The sequence below is a fragment of the Sorex araneus genome, chromosome 3 (genome assembly GCF_027595985.1).
Source record: "Sorex araneus isolate mSorAra2 chromosome 3, mSorAra2.pri, whole genome shotgun sequence".
NCBI lineage: Eukaryota > Metazoa > Chordata > Mammalia > Eulipotyphla > Soricidae > Sorex > Sorex araneus.
In genome coordinates this window covers 169,971,274-169,990,934 of record NC_073304.1, presented here as the reverse complement: position 1 = coordinate 169,990,934, position 19,661 = coordinate 169,971,274, and the positions used below count along the sequence as shown (strand labels likewise).

At 58.4% G+C, this 19,661-nt stretch overlaps 1 protein-coding gene across 1 annotated transcript in view; it reads left to right on the top strand.

Moving 5' to 3' along the window:
- DSCAML1 (DS cell adhesion molecule like 1) overlaps nt 1-19,661 on the top strand; it is a 227,405-nt gene that overhangs the window by 186,591 nt on the left and 21,153 nt on the right. Inside the window, exons 14-18 of the mRNA XM_055130810.1 lie at nt 75-203; nt 7,272-7,439; nt 9,097-9,167; nt 15,387-15,627; nt 17,741-17,887. Of these exons, the coding sequence (XP_054986785.1) occupies nt 75-203; nt 7,272-7,439; nt 9,097-9,167; nt 15,387-15,627; nt 17,741-17,887 (756 nt within the window). The remainder of the gene's footprint in view (nt 1-74; nt 204-7,271; nt 7,440-9,096; nt 9,168-15,386; nt 15,628-17,740; nt 17,888-19,661) is intronic.

Here is a 19,661-nt window from a genome sequence, read left to right as displayed (position 1 = left end):
GTTGCCCGGCTCCCCGGGGGAGGGTGTCCACAGGTGACCCTGCTGTCGCCCTCACGTGGCCTCCCGCCCGCCAGAGCCCCCCGACCCCCCGGAGCTGGAGATCCGGGAGGTGAAGGCCCGGAGCATGAACTTGCGCTGGACTCAGCGTTTCGACGGGAACAGCATCATCACCGGCTTCGACATCGAGTACAAGAACAAGTCAGGTGGGTGCGCACGGGCAGGGGGCCCTGCGGCTTCCCCAGCGGTGCCCCGGGTCCAACTAGACGCCCAGGGCGCTGGTGGAGAGACCCCAGCAGCGGGCGGAGGGAGCCAGCCCCTTCCTTCCCTGAGCCGTGGGAAACAGGGTCTGGGTTCCCGCCGACACCCACGTGCTCGAGCCAGGGATGGGGCGGGGGCGCTGGTGTCAGTGCAGGGCAGGCTGGGACGTGTGCTCTCCGGGTTCAGGGCCGTGGGGTCCTTGCTGAGGCCTGCTGCTGCTGAGAGTGGGCCCCCAGGGGAGGGACTCCCTAGGACAGCTGCTCTGGGGGTTTCCTCCTCCCTGCGCCTGCCCCAGGGCGCCAGCTCTGGCCTTGGGACTGAGTGGAGCCCAGGGGGTTCCTGCCTGAGGATCCCTGGGAGAAACCTCGTTTGCAGGGAGCAGCTCAGAAGCAGCTGAGGCCCCTCCTCGCCTTGTGTTCCCTGGAAGCTTCCAGAACCCCCTGCCCTCTTTCGCCCGGAGGCTGGTTGGTGGATGGGTGTCTCACTCGTGAGCTGACCGGGCCCCACCCTGCTGGCTTCCAGGCCGACCCAACGACGGGGCTGCACATCAAGGTCGTTGGTTTTGTGGGGTGGGCAGGACAGTGCCTGGAATTGAACCCAGGGCCTCAGCCACGCAGAGGCCGGCGCTGTCCTTGGCGCCACCTCCCCAGCTCCTGGTGCTGAGTGCGCCAGTGAGGCGAGCAGCCAGCCAGGCTGTAGGGGTCCGCCTGCTGCTCTTCCTGGCTTCTCCAACATCACGCGCTCCCCACGGGAACGGTCTGGAGGGTGAGAAGAGTCGGGGTCCAGACTCCACCCTGGGTGCAGCAGGGCGGACCTCTTTGGTCACCGGCGGGCACATTGTGACTGCAGGGAGCCCGGTCCTAAAAGGGGCCCAGCCCACAGGGTAAGGTGGGAAAGTGTCCTGGGCTCAGAGGGGTCTCCTGACGGGACTGCTGAGAGCTGCTGAGAGCCTCTCTGAGCTTGGGGGACATGGACGAGCCTGTCTGTCAAGGTAGAAGGAGGGTGTCTGGGGGGACCGAGGCTGTTGCATCCCTCCTGCAGGGAGATAGCAGAGGGGTCCAGGGCACAGTGGGGGTGCTGAAACTCCAGAGCCTCCCCCCCCATCCCTGTCACTGCCCCATGTATGCTACACATGCACACACACGCACACACACACAACACAGGCACACACACGCACATACACACAAATGTACACACATACACACACAGGCAGATGCACACACATAGGCAGACACATACACACGCACAGGCACACACATGTGCACAGACACACACAGGCACACACACAAGCACACACAGGTACATAGACACCCGCACAGACACACACACATGCACAGGCACACAGACACACACGTGCACACACATACACACATGCACAGGCAGACACACACACATGCACAATACAGGCACACACATACACAGGCACAGGCAGATGCGCACACACATACGCACATTCACACATAGACAGATGCATACACACGCACAGGCACACACACGCACAGGCACACACACACACAGGCACACACAGGTGCATAGACATACACACGCATGGGCACAATGTGCACACATGCACAGGTACACACACACAGGCACACACACACATACACACCACAGAGGGGCCCATGTGAGCAGTGTGAGCACAGCTTTCCCGGGGGCTCCTGCTCAGCCGGGCGGAGTGAGAACATCGCACGCACATCTGGGCAGCTGTGTGGAAGGAGAGGCTGCGGGCAAGAGGCGCTTTTCAGAGCGTGGCCACGTTGCCTCCCACCCCTGCCCTGCCCCTCTGGCTCCTGGTGGTTTGAGGAACTGCCACAGCCCAGCCCAGGGCCAGCAGGGTCCCCCTGGCTGGGCAGGGGAGGGAGCAGAGCCCAGCTCTTAACTCACCCCTGCGCATGACTCTGCACCCAGAAAATAAATCCCAGGGGCAGGAGCGCTGAGGGCCAGCCGCTCCCCCTGTGGGCCTTGGTGTGCTCCTGGACGGCCCTCCACGCTGGCCTCGTGCACGGAGCCCCACGGGGTATGAGCAGGGGTCGGGCCGGGGCGCGAGCACAGCGCCACTGCCCTGCCTGGGAGCCGGGGACAAGGGTGGCCTCACCCAACTTCTCTCGTGCCTGGGTACAAGTATTGCAGAGAAAGGCTCTAGCGGGTGGGGGGTGGCCACCGCTAGCCACTCTAAGTTCCTCTCCCCACTCTCAATCAAACCCCTCATGCGGCAGCCTCTGACGGTCCCAAGGGACCTGCCAGCATCAATACACGATCCGTCTGTCTGTTTGCAGCACCAGGCACAGCCGTGTGTCAAAGGAGAGAAGAGAGAAAGGGAGACAGAGGGTCGCCCTTGGAGCGTCGCATGGGGCTGGTGCAAAGACGTGCAGGCAGGCACCCACATGCACATGCACACACACATACATGCATATGCAACATGCCCTTACACACAGCACACACGTGCACCATGCACACACATGCTCTCACACAGCACACACGTGCACCATGCACACTTGTGTGCATGCATACTCTCCTCCCCATGTAGCACGCCCAGTGCTGTCCAGCCACATGAATGTGCCACAAACTGGATTTTGTGAGGCTGGACCCAGGACCCACAGGGTGCGGGCGAGTGTCTTGAGGAGAGAGGGTGGGGGCGGCGAGGGGTGGCATAGGCACGTGCCCCTTCCTGCACACAGCAGACCAGTACCGTTCTCAGAGCAGGAGGTTGGGCTTGAGAGGGTCCCAAATGTATGTGACCTGCTGCCCCCCTCCCGGAACCAACCAGCACCCCCAGATTCACCGAGCCTGCCACCTACCACACCCTATCACTGCAGCGCCCTCTGTGGGGGAGACGTTGCCCAACTGGGGGAGAGGCGGGGTCAGCCGAGAGTCGGAACCTCTGCGCTCCCCCTTCACGTGGCGCATGGACTGACACCCACATCTTCCCGGGAGCGGTGGGAAGGCTGACAGTGCCTGGCTTAGCGGAGATGTGCCCGGGGAACCTGCTCCATCCCGACGCTCCAGGCGCCCCCTCCTCGGCCCCCCCCCGCCTGGGCTCACCCCCGTCCTGGCCCGGACCATCTGCTCCTGACCCCGCTCTTTGCCCCAACGGTGTCTCTGCCAGGTTGTTCGCCATGTTGCTCCTTGTACTAATTTTCCGAGGGAAATCACGCCGTCTGCCCTTTCTGAGCCATCCGCTCCTGCTCACTCCTCCTGGCCCCAGGCAGCAGAGTAATAATACATGAATGCTGCATGATAAATAGCACGGTCCCCACAAATCTCTCAGATGGCGCTGCGCCGCTTTAAAAATGCAGACTCCGGGCTCCCCCGGACCAGCGTGGGGAGGGTACCCAGAGGCCACACCTCCGAGCCCGGGATGCAGCCTCTCCCGGAGCCAGCGACACCCTGCCTCCCTGGCAGGCGCCAGCCCAGTGTGGCCGGGTGTTCGGTGAGAGCCGGGGTTACAGATGCTTAGGGGAACCGGCGTGGGGGTAGGATGCCCAGTGGGTGTGACCCCGGGAATCTCTTCTTGATGTGGCAGCGTGGGGCCCTCGGAGACAGCTTGTCTTGGCAGGAACCTACGTGCTGCAGCCATGACTGGGCTCCAAGCTGCTCCCCTCCACAGCAAAAAGGGGCTCCTGAATAAAAAAATAAAATAAAATAACCAAAGGCTCTTGGGCCGCTCCCAGCAAGCAGGGGAGGGGGCGATACTCCCCACCCAGGAGTCCCCGCGCCTTTATTTTTTTTAAAGAACATTTTGCATCCTCAAACCTTTGATGAAGAAAGGCAGAGCGAACCCTTAATGAAATATGTTAATCTGGCTAAGCCGGGCTCGAATGAAAGGGAATATTAAAAGAGACAATATTCGCCTGCGCTGGCGTGGTGCTCTGAGCTGGAAGGGAAGAAGCCAGGATTGCCCCCCGCCCCTCCCCGAACTTCAGCTCTCTGGACCGCAGGGAGCAAGTCTAGAAAATTCGCCTGACCCCGTCAGATTTTACCCCCCTACATTAGCCTGCAAGGGTGGTGGGCCAAGGGCTGTTTTATGCCAACCCAAGAGGTAGTGTGGGAACCCATGGTCACGTCCACCTGAAAACTCTGCAAAAGCAGGGGGAAAAAGCAAGGAAAGGAGAGGGGGGTCGGTTTCTAGGACAGCCCCCATTGTCTTGTGACTGACAGCTGAGTCAGGCCAAGAGGAAAAAGGCGGAGGACGTATATTAAGACTCAGTGCAGCAGAAGTCCCAAAGTTAAGGCCAAAATAAGGCTCTGAGCTCAAATCAACCATCAGGTTTAAGTGTCCAGTGCTCGCTGGCACAGGAGGTGCCACCTCTGGGACGGGCTCCTGCCTTGGGCTGCTCCCTGTGTGGGTGCCACCCGGCCCGTAAGTCACAGTGTAGGGAAGAGGGGCTCTGAGCACTGGGGAAGCAGAAGGAATCGAGGGGGGAGGGGCCCTCTGCCACATGCCTCGGGCCCTGGCACGGGCTGAGAAATGCTGCGCGCAGGGGAGGAGTTTTGTGTGCGGGGTGCACACGGAGGGTCACACACACACGCACGGGCCATGCCAAGGCCTCTGGCATTATGGGAGAACCTCAGTCCCATGTGGAGAAGGCATGGGGGCCACGGGGAGGGGCCACGTGAAAGCTGGTTCGGCTGGCCAGGCAAGGGGTGCCAGCGGCTGGACCTGGCATGTGGGTGAAGGAGAGGGATGGGAGAGCTACAAAAGCTCTGGAACCAGAGAGTCGGACGGGAGGAGGAGGAGACGGGGGCAAAGGGGCAGAGAGAGGGAGAATAGGGACGCCGACACCTTTGGCCTGGGCTGCCGGCAGAGAAGTGGCTGGGCGTCCAGGGGGTGTGGGGAAAGACAGCAGTCCTGGGCCTGGGGAACATAACACGACTTGGGGACAACCGGGGGAGACCAAGAGAGACCCACTAGCCCCAAGGGTCTGGATTTCCAAAACACCTGGTAGTGCCCGTGTCAAAAGGGAACTCGTTGGAGCCCGGCTGAGAAAGGTGCGGGGTGGGAGAGAAGAACCTGGGGGGAAAAAACCCTTTGAACAGGAGGGAGGGAGGAAGCACCTGGCGAGAAGGAAGAAATGGTCTGCGAGATTGGCGCGAAGCCAGAAAGCGTTCAGCCGGGGAAGCGGGCTTCCAGAGGCGGGAACCCTGCTGAGAAATCAGCTTTGCCCACCTGGCACCTCCCAAGGGGCTGGCAGATATCAGCACCTCTTCTCTCTGGCCTCCATCGTTTTATGCACATCCTGGCGTGGAGTGGCGTGGTACATGGTGGGGCTTAGGGGGGCTGCTCTTTCTGCCCACACTTATCAGACCGCACTGTGGTGCGTGATCATGGGGCAGGGGGCTCACTTGTCAGCTCTCCCCTCCACCTGCCCTCGCGGGGTCAGCCCGGTCTCTCCTGGACCCAGCAGTGTCCCCAGCCAGTAGGAGCCTGTGTGTCTGCACGCAGTCCGGGCTCAGCCTGCCAGCCGCAAAGTGGCACTCCGGGTGGCCCGGGTGATTTAAAAGACAAGGAGAAAATAATGTGTTGTGGGAGCAACCACTGCCTGCCATGCGTGACTTTGGCTCCCGAAACCAAAGAATTAAATGCGGAACTGCAGATGGGGAGCTGGGCCCGTGCCCTTCGGGGAGGCTGGGGCTGGCGCAGCTCAAAGGGCTGTTTTTGAAAAAACATCAAGACACCAGGATCCGGGGGCCTGGGGAGCAGGGGTCCTCTTTCCTGGTGAACTGATCGCCCTGATGGATCAGACAGCAGCTTTTTTAAAAAAAAAAAAAAGTCTTCCTACAAATCTTTCTAGAATGTGCCAGCCTCCTTTCCCGATTTGGGGATTAAACAGGAGTGAATACAATTTAATCTTTTCTACTGAGAATCTTCAGGGTCCTCTCTGTGGGTTTAGCGGCATGGAAATGAGGCTGAATGGTGGAGTGAGGACGTGCGGGGGAGGTTTGTGGGCGCCCTCAAAGCTTGCTTGCTTTCTGCGTCTCCTTTTCTTCTCGGGGTGAAATGCCAGTAGCCTGGTCAGGGGTTCTGATTGGAAGGTCCCCACTGGAGCTGCTGTCTCTGTACCCGTGCCACATGGCCCTGTGCACCCCGTGGGCAGAGAGCAGGGACTGAACGGGCAACCGGATTTCCTGGAGATAGCAGTGGGTGCATGGGGGGGGGGGGTAGGGGGCATGGTCCTGATAACCCTCGTGGCTTTCACGGGGTCTGGGTATTCGTCACCTTCTGCAGCTTTTCAACATTTCCCTGGGACAGGCTGTTAGTGTCTCCTGATAAAACAGGAACATTCGGACCCTCAAGAGCCAGAGATGTATTGTCCTGTTGGTGGGAGGAAGGCAGGGGTGAGGAAGGCGTCTCTGGGTCTCTGTCTCCAGGCCCGCTGAGGACCACCACACTGCCGCGTGGAGGAAGGGTGGGAAGGGCCAGCAGCAAAGGGAGAAGCATGTCCCAGTGTGCGGGGCCCACAGTAGACAGGGCAGCTCTCAGTCAGAGCAGGCCAAGGGAGGGGGCTCCGGCCAGTCTGGGGATCAGGAGCTCTGAATTCCCGGAGGTCCCCGGAGGGCGCCGAGGAGTAGCTCAGCGGAGCCCGTCTGAGGCTGGAGGGCCCAAGTTTGGCCTGGTCTGGGGGGGGGGGGGCGGAAGGGTGTTTCAAACACTCGGAACAAGTGTCCCTTGCCCCCAAGAATTCCTTGGGTCTCCTTGGGGTTGGTTGGTTGGTTGGTTGGTTGGTTGGGTTTTGGGTTTTGAGCCCCAGCCATCTGTGCTCAGGCCTTACTCCAGGCTCAGTGCTCAGAGCTCCCTTCTGGTAGGGCTCGCCCCAGCACGGGCCGGGGATGGAAACTGGTTCTGCGGTGTGCGAGGGGCCCTGGAGAACAAGCAGCAGCCCCATTGGCTGTGTTTTCTGTGGGGGCGGGGCCGGCAGGACTGGGGCACTGTGGTTGGGCAGCGGCGCGCAGGGGGTGGGGCCTGGCTTGGGCCCAACGGTGGTTTGCAGGGCGGGGTGCTGTCTTCTCTGCAGATTCCTGGGACTTCAAGCAGTCCACGCGCAACATCTCCCCCACCATCAACCAGGCCAACATCGTGGACTTGCACCCGGCGTCCGTGTATAGCATCCGCATGTACTCCTTCAACAAGATCGGCCGCAGCGAGCCGAGCAAGGAGCTCACCGTCAGCACGGAGGAGGCAGGTGAGCACCTGGGGAGGCCCTGGCAGGGCCCAAAGAGAGGGACACCCCGCCGCGGGGTTCCCCCCGCCCCCAGACTCATCTGGGACTTCCCTGGGGGTCTCAGCCAGAGGCGAGTGCTGCACTCGGTGACAGTTTTGGACACCTCTGGCTGTGTTTTCTCTTATTCCTCCTGTGAAATATGAGCTCTTCACACGATTCTGTACCTTTGAGAGGTGAAGTATTAAAAAAAACAGCCACAACAACAACAACAAAAGCAGTAGAGATTGGAAACTAGAGCACAAGCAGAGCTGGAGGTGAGGGTAGCCAACACGAATTGGCAAGGACACCGGAAACATCTGTGCTACCAGAACCCCCTGAAGGGACCCAGGTCCAGTGCTCTGCTTTCTTGAATCCCCCCACCTCGGCCTCGGCGGACACGAGTGTGTTTTGCTCTCTGTCTACCAGGAGGTATTGGGAAGCCCCACTTTGAGGAAAGTCCCACTTTGTTGTTCTTTTTGTTTTTTCTTTTTGGGTCACACCTGGCAATGCTCAGGGATTACTCCTAGCTCAGGAATTACTTCTGGAGGTGCTCGGGGGACCATATGGGTTGCTGGAAATCAAACTTGGGTCGGCCACATGCAAGGCAAACGTCTTCCCTACTGTGCTATGGCTCCAGCCCAGAAGTCCCACTTTGTGGGCCGGAGTGATAGTACAGAGAGTTGGGCACTTGCCTTGCACGCAGCTGCACTGGTTCTATCCCCAACACCCTGGACCCACCAGGCGTGATCTCTGAATGCAGAGCCAGAAGTTAAGGCCTGAGTACTGCTGGGGGATGGCCAAAAAAATAAAACAAGTGAAAAAGATGCTCTGTCTTCTTTGGCGTGTTCCTGGCTGAGCTCACCTCCGCCCGCTGTTTGTCCCTGGGAGGGCCGTGGGGCCATGTTTCCCACGCTGCGTGGCTTGGCCGCAGTCTGGTCATTCCACCACAGGGAAACTGTCGGCACACGGGTCAGGGTGCATGCAGCTGGAGGCCGCGAGTCTGTGCTGGTAACCAGGCTCGTGTGTCAAGATAGTGTAAACCATGGGGGCTGGAGCAATAGCACAGCAGGTAGGGCGTTTGCCTTGTAACGTGGCTGACCCAGGTTCAATTCCCAGCATCCCATAGGGTCCCCCGAGCACCATCAGGAGTCATTCCTGAGTGCATGAGCCAGGAGTAACCCCTGAGCATCACCGGGTGTGACCCAGAAAGCAAAAAAAAAAAAAAAAAAGTAAACCATGAATACAAACTCATCCGATATGAACCCTCGAGCCTCTAGTCAAACAGGAAAACTAATGCCACAGCCTTGTGCCTGTTTGCTCTTGAGGAATCAGTACTGAGTTTTGCCCCTCCACACCCCCGTGGACATGCTGTGCCTTCAGATCTGGACATGGAACAGTCGCCGTGGCCTGATTTCCTGGGAGTGGACAGGGGAGGCTGACCCCGGGGACTCCCTGCATGCTCTCTGCTTCCCCTGGGAGCTGGTCCTTCTCACCCACACATGCCAGCTGAGTAGGCTGGGAACGAAAACACGAGACTCTTGGAGGAAGAGATCTCATACCGCCCAATACCACGGGCCAGGGCGCTGAGAACACGAGACACTTGTTCTCTCTCATCTTGTTTCCCCTACCCCCCTCCCAGCTCCTGACGGCCCCCCCATGGATGTCACCTTGCAGCCAGTGACGTCACAGAGCATCCAGGTGACCTGGAAGGTAAGCAGGCTCCATGGCTGTCACCTGACGTGCCTCCCTGACATGCTGTCCAGGAGCAAAGGGCCCGGGATGCACTGGCCTCTGGTCTCCGATGCCCACTGGCTAATCCAACCAGGCTGGAGGGGTGGAAATCGAGGGGGCATGAAGGCAGGTGGCTCCCCAGCCTGCCAACTGCCCCAGGGTGGGACACAGACTCGTGTCATGCCAGGGAGTGGTGGGGTTTTCCTCACACTGGCCCCACATGGTGGAGGCGGGGAGGGTTGGGTTTGAAGGGTGCAGAGGTCAAGGACCCCCAGGTGATGGGCAGTGGCTGGGAGGTGATGGCCTCACCCCGGCCTGAAATGGGAACTGGGCGGTGGGGGAGGCCATGCCTTTGTCTCGGCCGACCATGGCCAGGGGGCTGCCAGGTCTCCTCCATGGAGGATGGACGGAACCGCCCTACCCCCTCACTGCCTCTGGTGCGCCCTGAGCGAGGCCAGGAAGGGCTTCCCTGGGGTAACTCAGAGCCCTGCTGGGGTGCTAATGGCTTTAGAATCTCGTGGGTCCCACTCCTCCCCCCAACATGTTCTCTTTCCTTTGCTACATTTTCTCTACTTTGTATCTGTCGTATTAGTGGAGGGGGACCTGAGGGCTGCTCCCTGCAGTACTCAGTCAGTGTCCCGGCCAGCGGTATTGGGGGGCCCCAGGCCTACTCAGCAATGCTGGGACAGGGGGTGGGGGTATTTGGTGCCCAGAGTCGAGCTTGGAGTCATCTCCCGGCACCTTTGTGTGTTTCTCGCCCCACCTGATCCCACCCTCTGCTCCTGTGGTTCGATGACATCTTTTATATCCCCACCGACTGGAGAAGTCCACTGGCAGGTGATGTCCCTGGCCCGGGCCAGCAGTGATGGGGCAGGACTCAGCACCCAGTCTTGCATCCCTACCCAAGCCCCCACCACAGCCACTCACGGAATTTGGGGACCAAAGGATTCTGTAAAGCTCAGCTCAGGTCTTCTTGGAGCTTTCTGCAGTGGGGTTTGTACTCATCTACATCCGGGTCAAATGTCAGAGTCACTCTCTGTCTCTGACCCAGGATAGGGGACTGAACCCTAATACTTTCATCTTCCCTTTGGGCTCCTTGAAATGGGGGACTCAGAAGGACCAGGGGGACCATCGCCCCGAAGATAGCACAGAGAGAGCCACATCCCACAGGGCTGGCTTTCTCCCTCCCCAGGAGTGGCCAGCAGGGACAGGGCAGGGCCTAGTATTGGACCCTTCCTGAGACCAGCACCCAGGAGGGGCCAGAGCCTCACTTTCCCTCCAGTCTCACCTCTGGACTCCCACTAGAGTGCTCAGAGAGGGGCAGTTGGAACCCAGTGTCTGCTTCCAAAAGCCTGGCTCCTGGGCCGTCAGAGGAAGCTGGAGGCAGCAGGATGAATGAGCATGTAGCAGGCAGGACACTCGACAGCCAGCTCTGACCCGGAGGTCGATAAAAATTCAGAATCGGATTTATCTCTCCAAAGTCTCATAATGAAAAATAAAATTGATTAGAAAGTTAGAACTTCAGAATGAACCAGCCCGTCAATAAATTTTGGACTGACTTCTCGGGGGATTTTTTTTTTTAGCACCGAGAAACAGATTAATGAAAAATAAAGATTCACTTGAAAGATAAGTCACTTCATTTTAAGACTCTTTCCACGAGATGGATCACCCCTGCTTTATGACATAAATTTGCAATCAGCCCTATTGATTTCTTAATGCTTCAGAGAAATATTGTTAAGATTGATTTAAATCCTAAATGCGCCTGTTGGGGAGAAACGAGACGATGAGAGAAGGAAGTGGAAAGAAAAAGGAAGGATGGAGGAATGAAGTTTTTGATAAACATGCATATATGTATGCAGGTGCCTGCGCCCATGCACGCACTCACGCACGTGTGTGTGGGGGGGGGGGTCAGGAGTTCCCAGATGTCCCTCTGTGGCCCCTCTATGTACTGATGAGAAGGTAAGTTGTGTTTGCACATCTGATTCATGCTACGAAGTCTATGGAATGGCCTTTGACATGGTGTGTGTCTCTACGTCTGTGCACATGAATTATGAGTGCATGGGCTCAGTTGTGGACAAAGGGGTGTCAGGTTCTAGAATGTTCCTCGTGTCTCAGATCAGTGTCTGTATAAGCACTCAAAAATAGGCCCGGAAATGTGGCCGCTTACAAACCAGCAAACTGGCCAAGCGCAGAGAGGAACATTATTCAGACATTAACGAAGTGGAGTCAATTAAATACACTCATATACACACACACACACGCACGCACCTATTCCGAGAGCTCAACACAATTAAGTTAAATGAAAAAAACTTCATTTTATTGAGTTAATAGTGAGCTTTAAAATGCAATTCGTTTAAAACATTCATTGAATTAAAAAAAAAAAAGAAAAGGCATCAGGGCTGTTTTTTCCTAACTTAATTGTTTTTGATCTCACTATGTTTTCCTATAATAAAAGGTGGGCTCTTAAATTAACTCCATTGTCTTTAAAATCCCCAATCAAGCTGCTTTTCAAGGTGCAGGGGTGGGTGTGCAGGTTCCCCCTCATTCGAAGAGCCATTTCTAACTGTGGGTCTTAATGTACCTGCCAGCGGGGTGGGTGGGGGTACGTGCCGGGGTGGCCTCAAGAGTGAGAGGTTCCCTCAAGACTGTGTGTGCAAGAGAGCCAGAGTCCAGGACTGAGATGCTGATTGTGTATCTGAGCTGAGCGGGTATGGGTGGGGGGTTCCCTCCCTCACGGAGTACACAGGCAATTTCCCTCCCAGCCCCCTGGGACCAGCCCTTCTCTCCTGGCATCCTCTGGCAAGCCCTAAAATGTCCCCTTCTCACTGTGTGTCCTTAACCATCAGCCCCACGGAGGGCCTGGCTTCAGGCCTCCACCCTCAATACACCCCGAGGCCCCACTCGGGGAATCCCGGGGCGGTGGGGCTGCAATGTCCCAGGAGGATCAGGGTACACTGAAGGATGCTGTTTCCTTTGTTGCTGTAAAAATGTGCATTGTTTGCCTTGTGTGATGGTTGGGGGGACACACAGGTGGTGCTCAGGGGGCATCACTGGGTACCAAGGATGGACCTCGGGACTCCTGCATGCAAAGCATGTGCTCCAGACTCCCAAGCCATCCCCCCCGCTCAGGGTGGGCTCCAGCCCCCGAGTCAGCCATACCCCCTCACGTGGGCTGCAGCCCCCTGAGCTGTCTCCCGGACCCTATGTTTGCTATTTGCACGGCCTTTGAACAGCCGCTAAGAGCACACTCGGTGTCATCAGGCATGGTGCCACCATCACCACCATCCTCTTCCAGAACTTTGCCCTCGTTAAACACTGACCCTCTTTCTCCACTTCCAGCCCCTGGCAACCTCTGTCCTCCTCTCTGTCATTCCCGTTTTGCCTCTTCCTGCCACTTCAGAAGCCGTCTCCTGCAGTCCTGTCCCCCGTGTGTGACTTCCCTCGGCACAGTGTTTTCGAGGGAGCAGGAAGGCTGTGTCAGAATTTCCTTCCTTTTCAAGACATATGCTTTTCCAGCATGGATGTAACGATGCACTTCCTTATCTCCCCATCCATCAGGGGTCCCTTGGGTGCTTTCCTCTTTCATCTGTTGTGAAGAATACTGCTGGGAATTGGGCGGTGCAGGTGTCTGTGTAGACTCCTGCTTTCAATGTCCTGGCTTCTGAGTCTGTAACACATCAGCACTGGACTCGGCAGCTTCCTCCCCCCCTGCCTGCTGCGCCCTTCCCCACGCCCCTTTCTCAGGGTTTGAGAAGCTCCAGCCTAGTGGTGTGAGGTGGCATCCCAGCGCTCTTCATACCCGCGCTGCTCACACCCTGTCAGTCTGGTTCCTTCTTGTCTGCTGCTGTTTCCCTCAGCCCCTGAGCCCATGCCAGATGATATACTCACCACTCACTGACCTGTCCATGCACCACACACCTGACCATTGACATCCCCACCCTCCATCCACCCACCCACCCTTCCACCCACCTACCCACCCATCCACCCATCCATCCACCCACACATCCATCCACTCAGCCATCAATCCACCTACCCATCTATCCATCCATTCACCCATTCATTCACCCACCCACCCATCCACCCATCTATCCACCCTCCCATTAATCCACCTATCCATCTATCCATCCATCCACCCATCCACACACTCACCCATCTATCCATCTACTCACCCATCTATCCACCCACCCTTTTATCCATCCATCCATCCACCCATCCACCCACCCACCCATCCATCCACCCATCCATCTACCCACCCGTCCATCCACCCACCCATCCATCCACCCACCCATCCATCCACCCACCCACCCATCCATCTGCCCATTCATTCACTCATCCACCCACCCACCCATCCACTCACCCATCTATTCACCCACCCATCTATTCTTCCATTCACCCATTCATTCACCCATCCACCCACCTACCCATCCACCCATCCATCCACCCACCCACCCATCCACCCATCTATCCACCCTCCCATTCATCCACCCATTCATATACCCACCCATCTATCCATCCATTCACCCATTCATTCATCCATCCACCCATCCATACACTCACCCATCTATCCATCCTCTCACCCATAATTCCACCCTCCCTCTATCCCTTCACCCACCCACCCACCGAGAGCTCACTACCTGCCCAGCACTGCCTGGATGCTCACATCTTGCAGTGAACAGACAAGTCTTAGCCTCATGGTGCTTCCCCCTAATGGGAACAGGCTCCTAGATGAAATGGATGGGCTGATAGGGGCAGAGCGATAGTAGAGTGGGTAGGGCATTTGCCTTGCACACAGCCACCGGAGTTCGATCCCCAGCACCCCATTTGCTCCCCCAAGCCTGACATGAGTGATCCCTGAGTGCAGAGCCAGGAGTAAGCCCTGAGCACTCCAAGTGTGGCTGAAACCCTCACCCCACAAAAAAAAAGAAATTTTGGGATGGTAGCTGATGTTAAGAAGGGTGGAGAGGGGCCGGAGCGATAGCTCAGCGGGTAGGGCGTTTGCCTTGCACGCGGCCGACCCGGGTTCGATCCCCGGCATCCCATATGGTCCCCCAAGCACCGCCAGGAGTAATTCCTGAGTGCAAAGCCAGGAGTAACCCCTGAGCATCGCTGGGTGTGACCCAAAAAGCAAAAAAAAAAAATGAAGGGTGGAGAAAAGTCCAGTCCAGGGGGCCGTGAGGCTGGGGCTCCAGGCAGCTTCAGAAAGGCCTCAAAAAAGGGTGTTTCTTGGACAAGATCTGAGTGTTGAAAGTAGGTAAAGGGATATACCTGATAACCTTTCAGTATCTGTATTGCAAACACAACACAGAGAGAGAGAGAGAGAGAGAGAGAGAGAGAGATGAAAAGCACCTGCTATAGAGACAGGCTGCGGGTGTGGGGGAGGGGATAGGAGGGAACCTGGGGGCACTGGTGCTGGGAAATGTCCACTGGTGGAGGGACAGGTGTTGGAACACTGTTCGACTGAACTCCAATCATGAACAGCTTTGTAAGGGTCTGTCACAGTGATTCAATAAAAAAAATAATAATTTAAGAAAGAAAAGGGACTTTTCAGCAACTGCAGAGGGGAAGTAAGTTGTGGGAGGGCTCCCTGAGGAGAAGGTGGTCCCCCTGAGATGGGGATGTGGTGCCTGGTGGAACAGCAGGGAGGCCACTGGCAGGACCTGGGGGCAGGAGACAGTGGAGAAGAGAGGAGCTCAAGAGACCCTCTGGGTCAAGCCTGAGGTTTTTATCAGGGCAGGGTGGGCGGGGGGGCACACCTAGCAGTGCTCAGGTCATACCTGGCGCTCTGCTTAGGGATGACTCCCAGTGGTGCTCAGGGAAAATGTGATGCCAGGCAACCTGGGTAGCCTGCATACAAGGCATGTGTTCTAACCACTGTACTATCTCTCTGCCTCCCCCCCCACCAAGTTTCGTTTTAAGAACATCATCCAAGGGCTGGGGTTTGAGGCACAAATGTTGTATGCACCAGACCCCAGTCTGATCTCGGGAACCTCAGGGCACCCAGAGCATCTCTGGGTGTGGAGTTTCGGTCGGTCCCTGGCAGCTCCCCATCCTTGGACCCTGTCCCTGAACCTCCACCCAGTTGGCCAAGCAGCACCGGAATGGCCTTTGGGGCCCCTGAGCACTGCTTGAGAGCCCTCCACTCTTATTCCAGGGTCACGTCACCCTGTCTGTCTCCTCTCCTCCCACCCATGCCCACAGGCCCCCAAGAAGGAGCTGCAGAACGGCGTGATCCGGGGCTACCAGATCGGCTACCGGGAGAACAGCCCTGGCAGCAACGGGCAGTACAGCATCGTGGAGATGAAGGCCACGGGAGACAGCGAGGTCTACACCCTGGACAACCTCAAGAAGTTCGCCCAGTATGGGGTGGTGGTACAGGCCTTCAACCGGGCCGGCACGGGGCCCTCGTCCAGCGAGATCAATGCCACCACCCTGGAGGACGGTGAGGGCGCCTGCTGGGGCGAGGGGCGCCGTAGCACCAGGCCTGGGCAGAGCAGGGCTGCCATGGGAGGGGGCCCCCTCGCACACCCCAGAGTCCTGCCCCTGACCCTCCATCTCTGCTTGGCCCACCAAGAACTGCAGCCCGCTCAGTCAGCCCCTCGGGGTGCCATCCAGCCTTCAGTGTCCCTGCCCTGATGTCTGTCACCCGCCTGGCTGGACTCCCAGTCGGCCAGCCGGGCCTCTACTTCCTGTTCCACTTCCCCCTCCTCCACCAGCAACTTCCTGTGCTCCTGCCCCCTCCCTCCTGCCTCCCAGCTGGGAGCTGAGCAGAAATCGGTTCCCCAGGCAGCCTTGGGACGCCGGGCTCCTGCTGACTGGGTCGCCAGGCTTCTCTGACGAGGAGTTCAGGGTCCAGGTCGGCAGGGCAGGGTGGGGGACAGAGAGGAGCCAGCTGCCAGACCAGCCCTGCCCTGGGGAAGAGGCCACAGCTCACGGGACCTCTTACAGGGGAGCCCGGATTGGGACGTACAGGACCAAGGTCTGCCCAGGTGGAACCGCTAAAGGGGACCAGCATCCCCAAACCCCCCAGTGTCCTCCCAGGGCCCCGCCAGGTAACAGCCAGCCCACCCTGCCCGGACCATCGCTGATGTCCACGGCTCTGGCGGGCCGCGAATCCCCATCCCGGAGACCAGGGCCCCGCTGCTGAGTCATTTTTTCAGAACAAAGGAGGAGACGGGAAGAAAGTTTCCCGTGGCATGCGCTCCGCAGTTTTTCATACTTAATTAAGGCCCTCGTTAGCCTGTCAGCTCCTGATGGTTCCCTGGCAATATTAGCACTCCTCCCGGGGTATTCAAGGCCCCTGCTCTCGCAATAGTGTCTTTTCCATAATTATATTACCTTCATTTTGTTCGAACGGGCGATCTGTATTAGTTTATTACACTGGGTCCCTAATTACATGGTGCTTATATTTTTACACCTAAGTAATATGAAACAATAATCATTCTCAAAGAGGGTCGTTAGGATGATGTATTATCATTTAAATGCTCGTAAAAATTAGACTTGCCTCTCGTGGGGCGATGGGATCTAATTACCTTCCACCCAGCCCGGCCCTCCTCGCTCCCTCTCTGAGCCGAGCGGCCACGTCCTCTCCCGTGGCCTCACCCGTGGCCTCGCCCGTGGCCTCTCCCGTGGCTGCTGGCTCCAGCGGGAACCCCCTGAAGTTCTCCCCGTGGGCAGATGCTCCGGCGCTGGCCCCGCCCCTGCCCTGTTGTGCCTCGCGCGGGTGGAGCTCAGCAGAAGCTGGGGGCAGGCGGACCCCCTCTGCTGGCCTTGGGGAGCATTCTCCCTGCACCGTGCAGGGCAGGCGGGTGAGTTGGCATGTGGGGACCGAGGAAGAGGGGGTGATTGTCTGGGAAGTTCTGAGGGAGCATGGGACCTCCCCTCACCAGCACTGGGGTTCACTGGGATCCTCAACCTTCAGATGGGTGCAGGCTGCCAAAGGTCCCCAGAGCCAGGCTTTAGCCCGGAGCCCCAGGTCAGCTGGCACAGAAGGGCTGGCAGGGATGGAAAGAGATGGTCCATCAAGGGAACCCATAGGCACTACCCAGGCTGGCGGGCCCAGGTGGTCTCTGGCCCTGTGTGTTACTCGGGACCCCACTATGCACCGAGAGACAGGAATGTGGGGCCAAGAAGGCAACTCCTGGAGAGCGGGGCCACTGCCAAGATCTCTCTTTCCCTCTCTCTCCCTCTCCCCCCACTCTCTCTCATTCTCTCTGGGAGAGGACCACACCCAGCAGTGCTCAAGGATGCTCTCAGCTCTGTGCTCCACATGTGCTCCCAGCAGTGCTCAAGGACCTTGCGGTGCTGGGGACGGAGCCTGGACCCCTTGCATGAGAGCCTGCGCTCAGGCTGAGCTGTCCCTCCTAACCCACATCTCTCTTTCCCTGAATCCCGGGAAAGGGAGACTTGACTGCCTCAGCCCATCTTCCGGGGGCTCGCCGAGTCTGGGGTCCTTTTGCTGTCTCCCCTGAAGTTCTGCTGGCTGGGCAGCAGGGACACAGAGCTTGGGGCCTGCCCAGACCCTGAGCTGGCCTTTGGTTCTCCCCACCCCGCAGTGCCCAGCCAGCCCCCCGAGAACGTGCGGGCCCTGTCCATCACCTCCGACGTGGCCGTGATCTCGTGGTCGGAGCCCCCTCGCAGCACCCTCAACGGCGTCCTCAAAGGATACAGGGTCATCTTCTGGTCCCTCTACGTGGACGGCGGTGAGTCTGCCGGGGCAGGGGCTGCACCCACACTTGAGAGCTGAGCATCTCCCAACGGGGTCCCATGGGAAGACGCGTCCAAAGACACGGTCCCAGCCAGAGTGGCGGGCACCCCTGGCCACCCCCCAGGCACTCAACTCTTGTGGGCGAGTGTGTTCGGGAGGTTTGGGGCAGATTGACCTTTCACGTGGGACGTGTTGAACTTCAGCCTTTGTGCGTCCCAGCAGGGGGCAAGCTGGCAGGGCACGGGTGGGACCAGCACCAGCAGGGTCTGGAGGCCCTGTGCCCCCAGAGCCCAGGGAGGGAAGAGGAGGGGTGTCACCCAGCAGAGACGCAGCAGGGCGCCGAGCTCAGCACTGTGATGGGCACTGAATTCAGACCTGGGATACCCCCCCAGCACCCCCACATTACTGGAAAGGGCTTCAGGTCCCCTGAGCCCTGCTGGATGTGGCCTCTATAAAAATTGAAGGAAAAGGGAAAACTGAAGGAGCAAATACTCAGGGCAGCTGTGGGAACTGGGGCAAAGCAGGCCACAGCCCGTGCCTGGGTACCTCCGTCCTCTGCGCTGCACCCTCCAGGCTCGTGTGCCCCCCACAGCCTGCCCCAGTGACCAGTGCCCAGCATCCCTAATGCTGGGATGTTCTTCGGAAACTTCCAGACCCCGCAGACCCCGTGGACTGAAAGGAGTTTGCTACCTTCGGGGCTGAGCCTCCTGCCACAGCCCTAGGACCTCTTCCCTCTGCCCTGCAGGACACCAGACCCCAGCTTGAGGGCCGCTCTGCAGGCCAGCTGCCCACTCCTGGGTCTCTGCACAGTCCTACAGGAAGTGCTGTTCACTGCCATCCACTCACTGTCCTCTACAGAGCTCAGGGCTTGGCCTAAGGCCTAGTCCCAAACACCTGGTCCCTAACGCCTGGTCCCTAACACCTGGTCCCTAATGCCTGGTCCCTAACTCCTGGTCCCTAATGCCTGATCCCTAACGCCTGGTCCCAAACACCTGGTCCCTAATGCCTGGTCCCTAACTCCTGGTCCCTAACTCCTGGTCCCTAATGCCTGGTCCCTAACACCTGGTCCCAAACACCTGGTCCCTAACGCCTGGTCCCTAACACCTGTCCCTAACGCCTGGTCCCAAACACCTGGTCCCTAACGCCTGGTCCCTAACACCTGTCCCTAACACCTGGTCCCTAACGCCTGGTCCCTAACACCTGGTCCCTAATGCCTGGTCCCTAACGCCTGGTCCCAAACACCTGGTCCCTAACGCCTGGTCCCTAACACCTGTCCCTAACACCTGGTCCCTAATGCCTGGTCCCTAACTCCTGGTCCCTAATGCCTGGTCCCTAACTCCTGGTCCCTAATGCCTGGTCCCTAACGCCTGGTCCCAAACACCTGGTCCCTAACGCCTGGTCCCTAACACCTGTCCCTAACACCTGGTCCCTAACGCCTGGTCCCTAAGGTGAATCCCTAATGCCCGGTCCCTAACACCTGGTCCTTCGAGCTGGGTCTCTAATACCAGCCACCGTTTGTGCACTGAGAGACCAGGCCCCAAGGAGTCATGCTGCCAGGCTGGGGTGGGTGGCCCCACATTTCCAGGAGGGCTTCCTCTCTCTCTGAACCTGGGGGCTGCTCTGGGTCTTCCTGGAACCCCAAAAGTGGCCATGGAGTGGAAGTTGGTTTAGGATCAGCTGGGGGCTCAGGTCTTGCCTCTCACCTTTAAGGGTCACTTGAAGAACGGATGTCCCCCTCATTGTCTCCCCAGGACACTTTGAAATTGGAG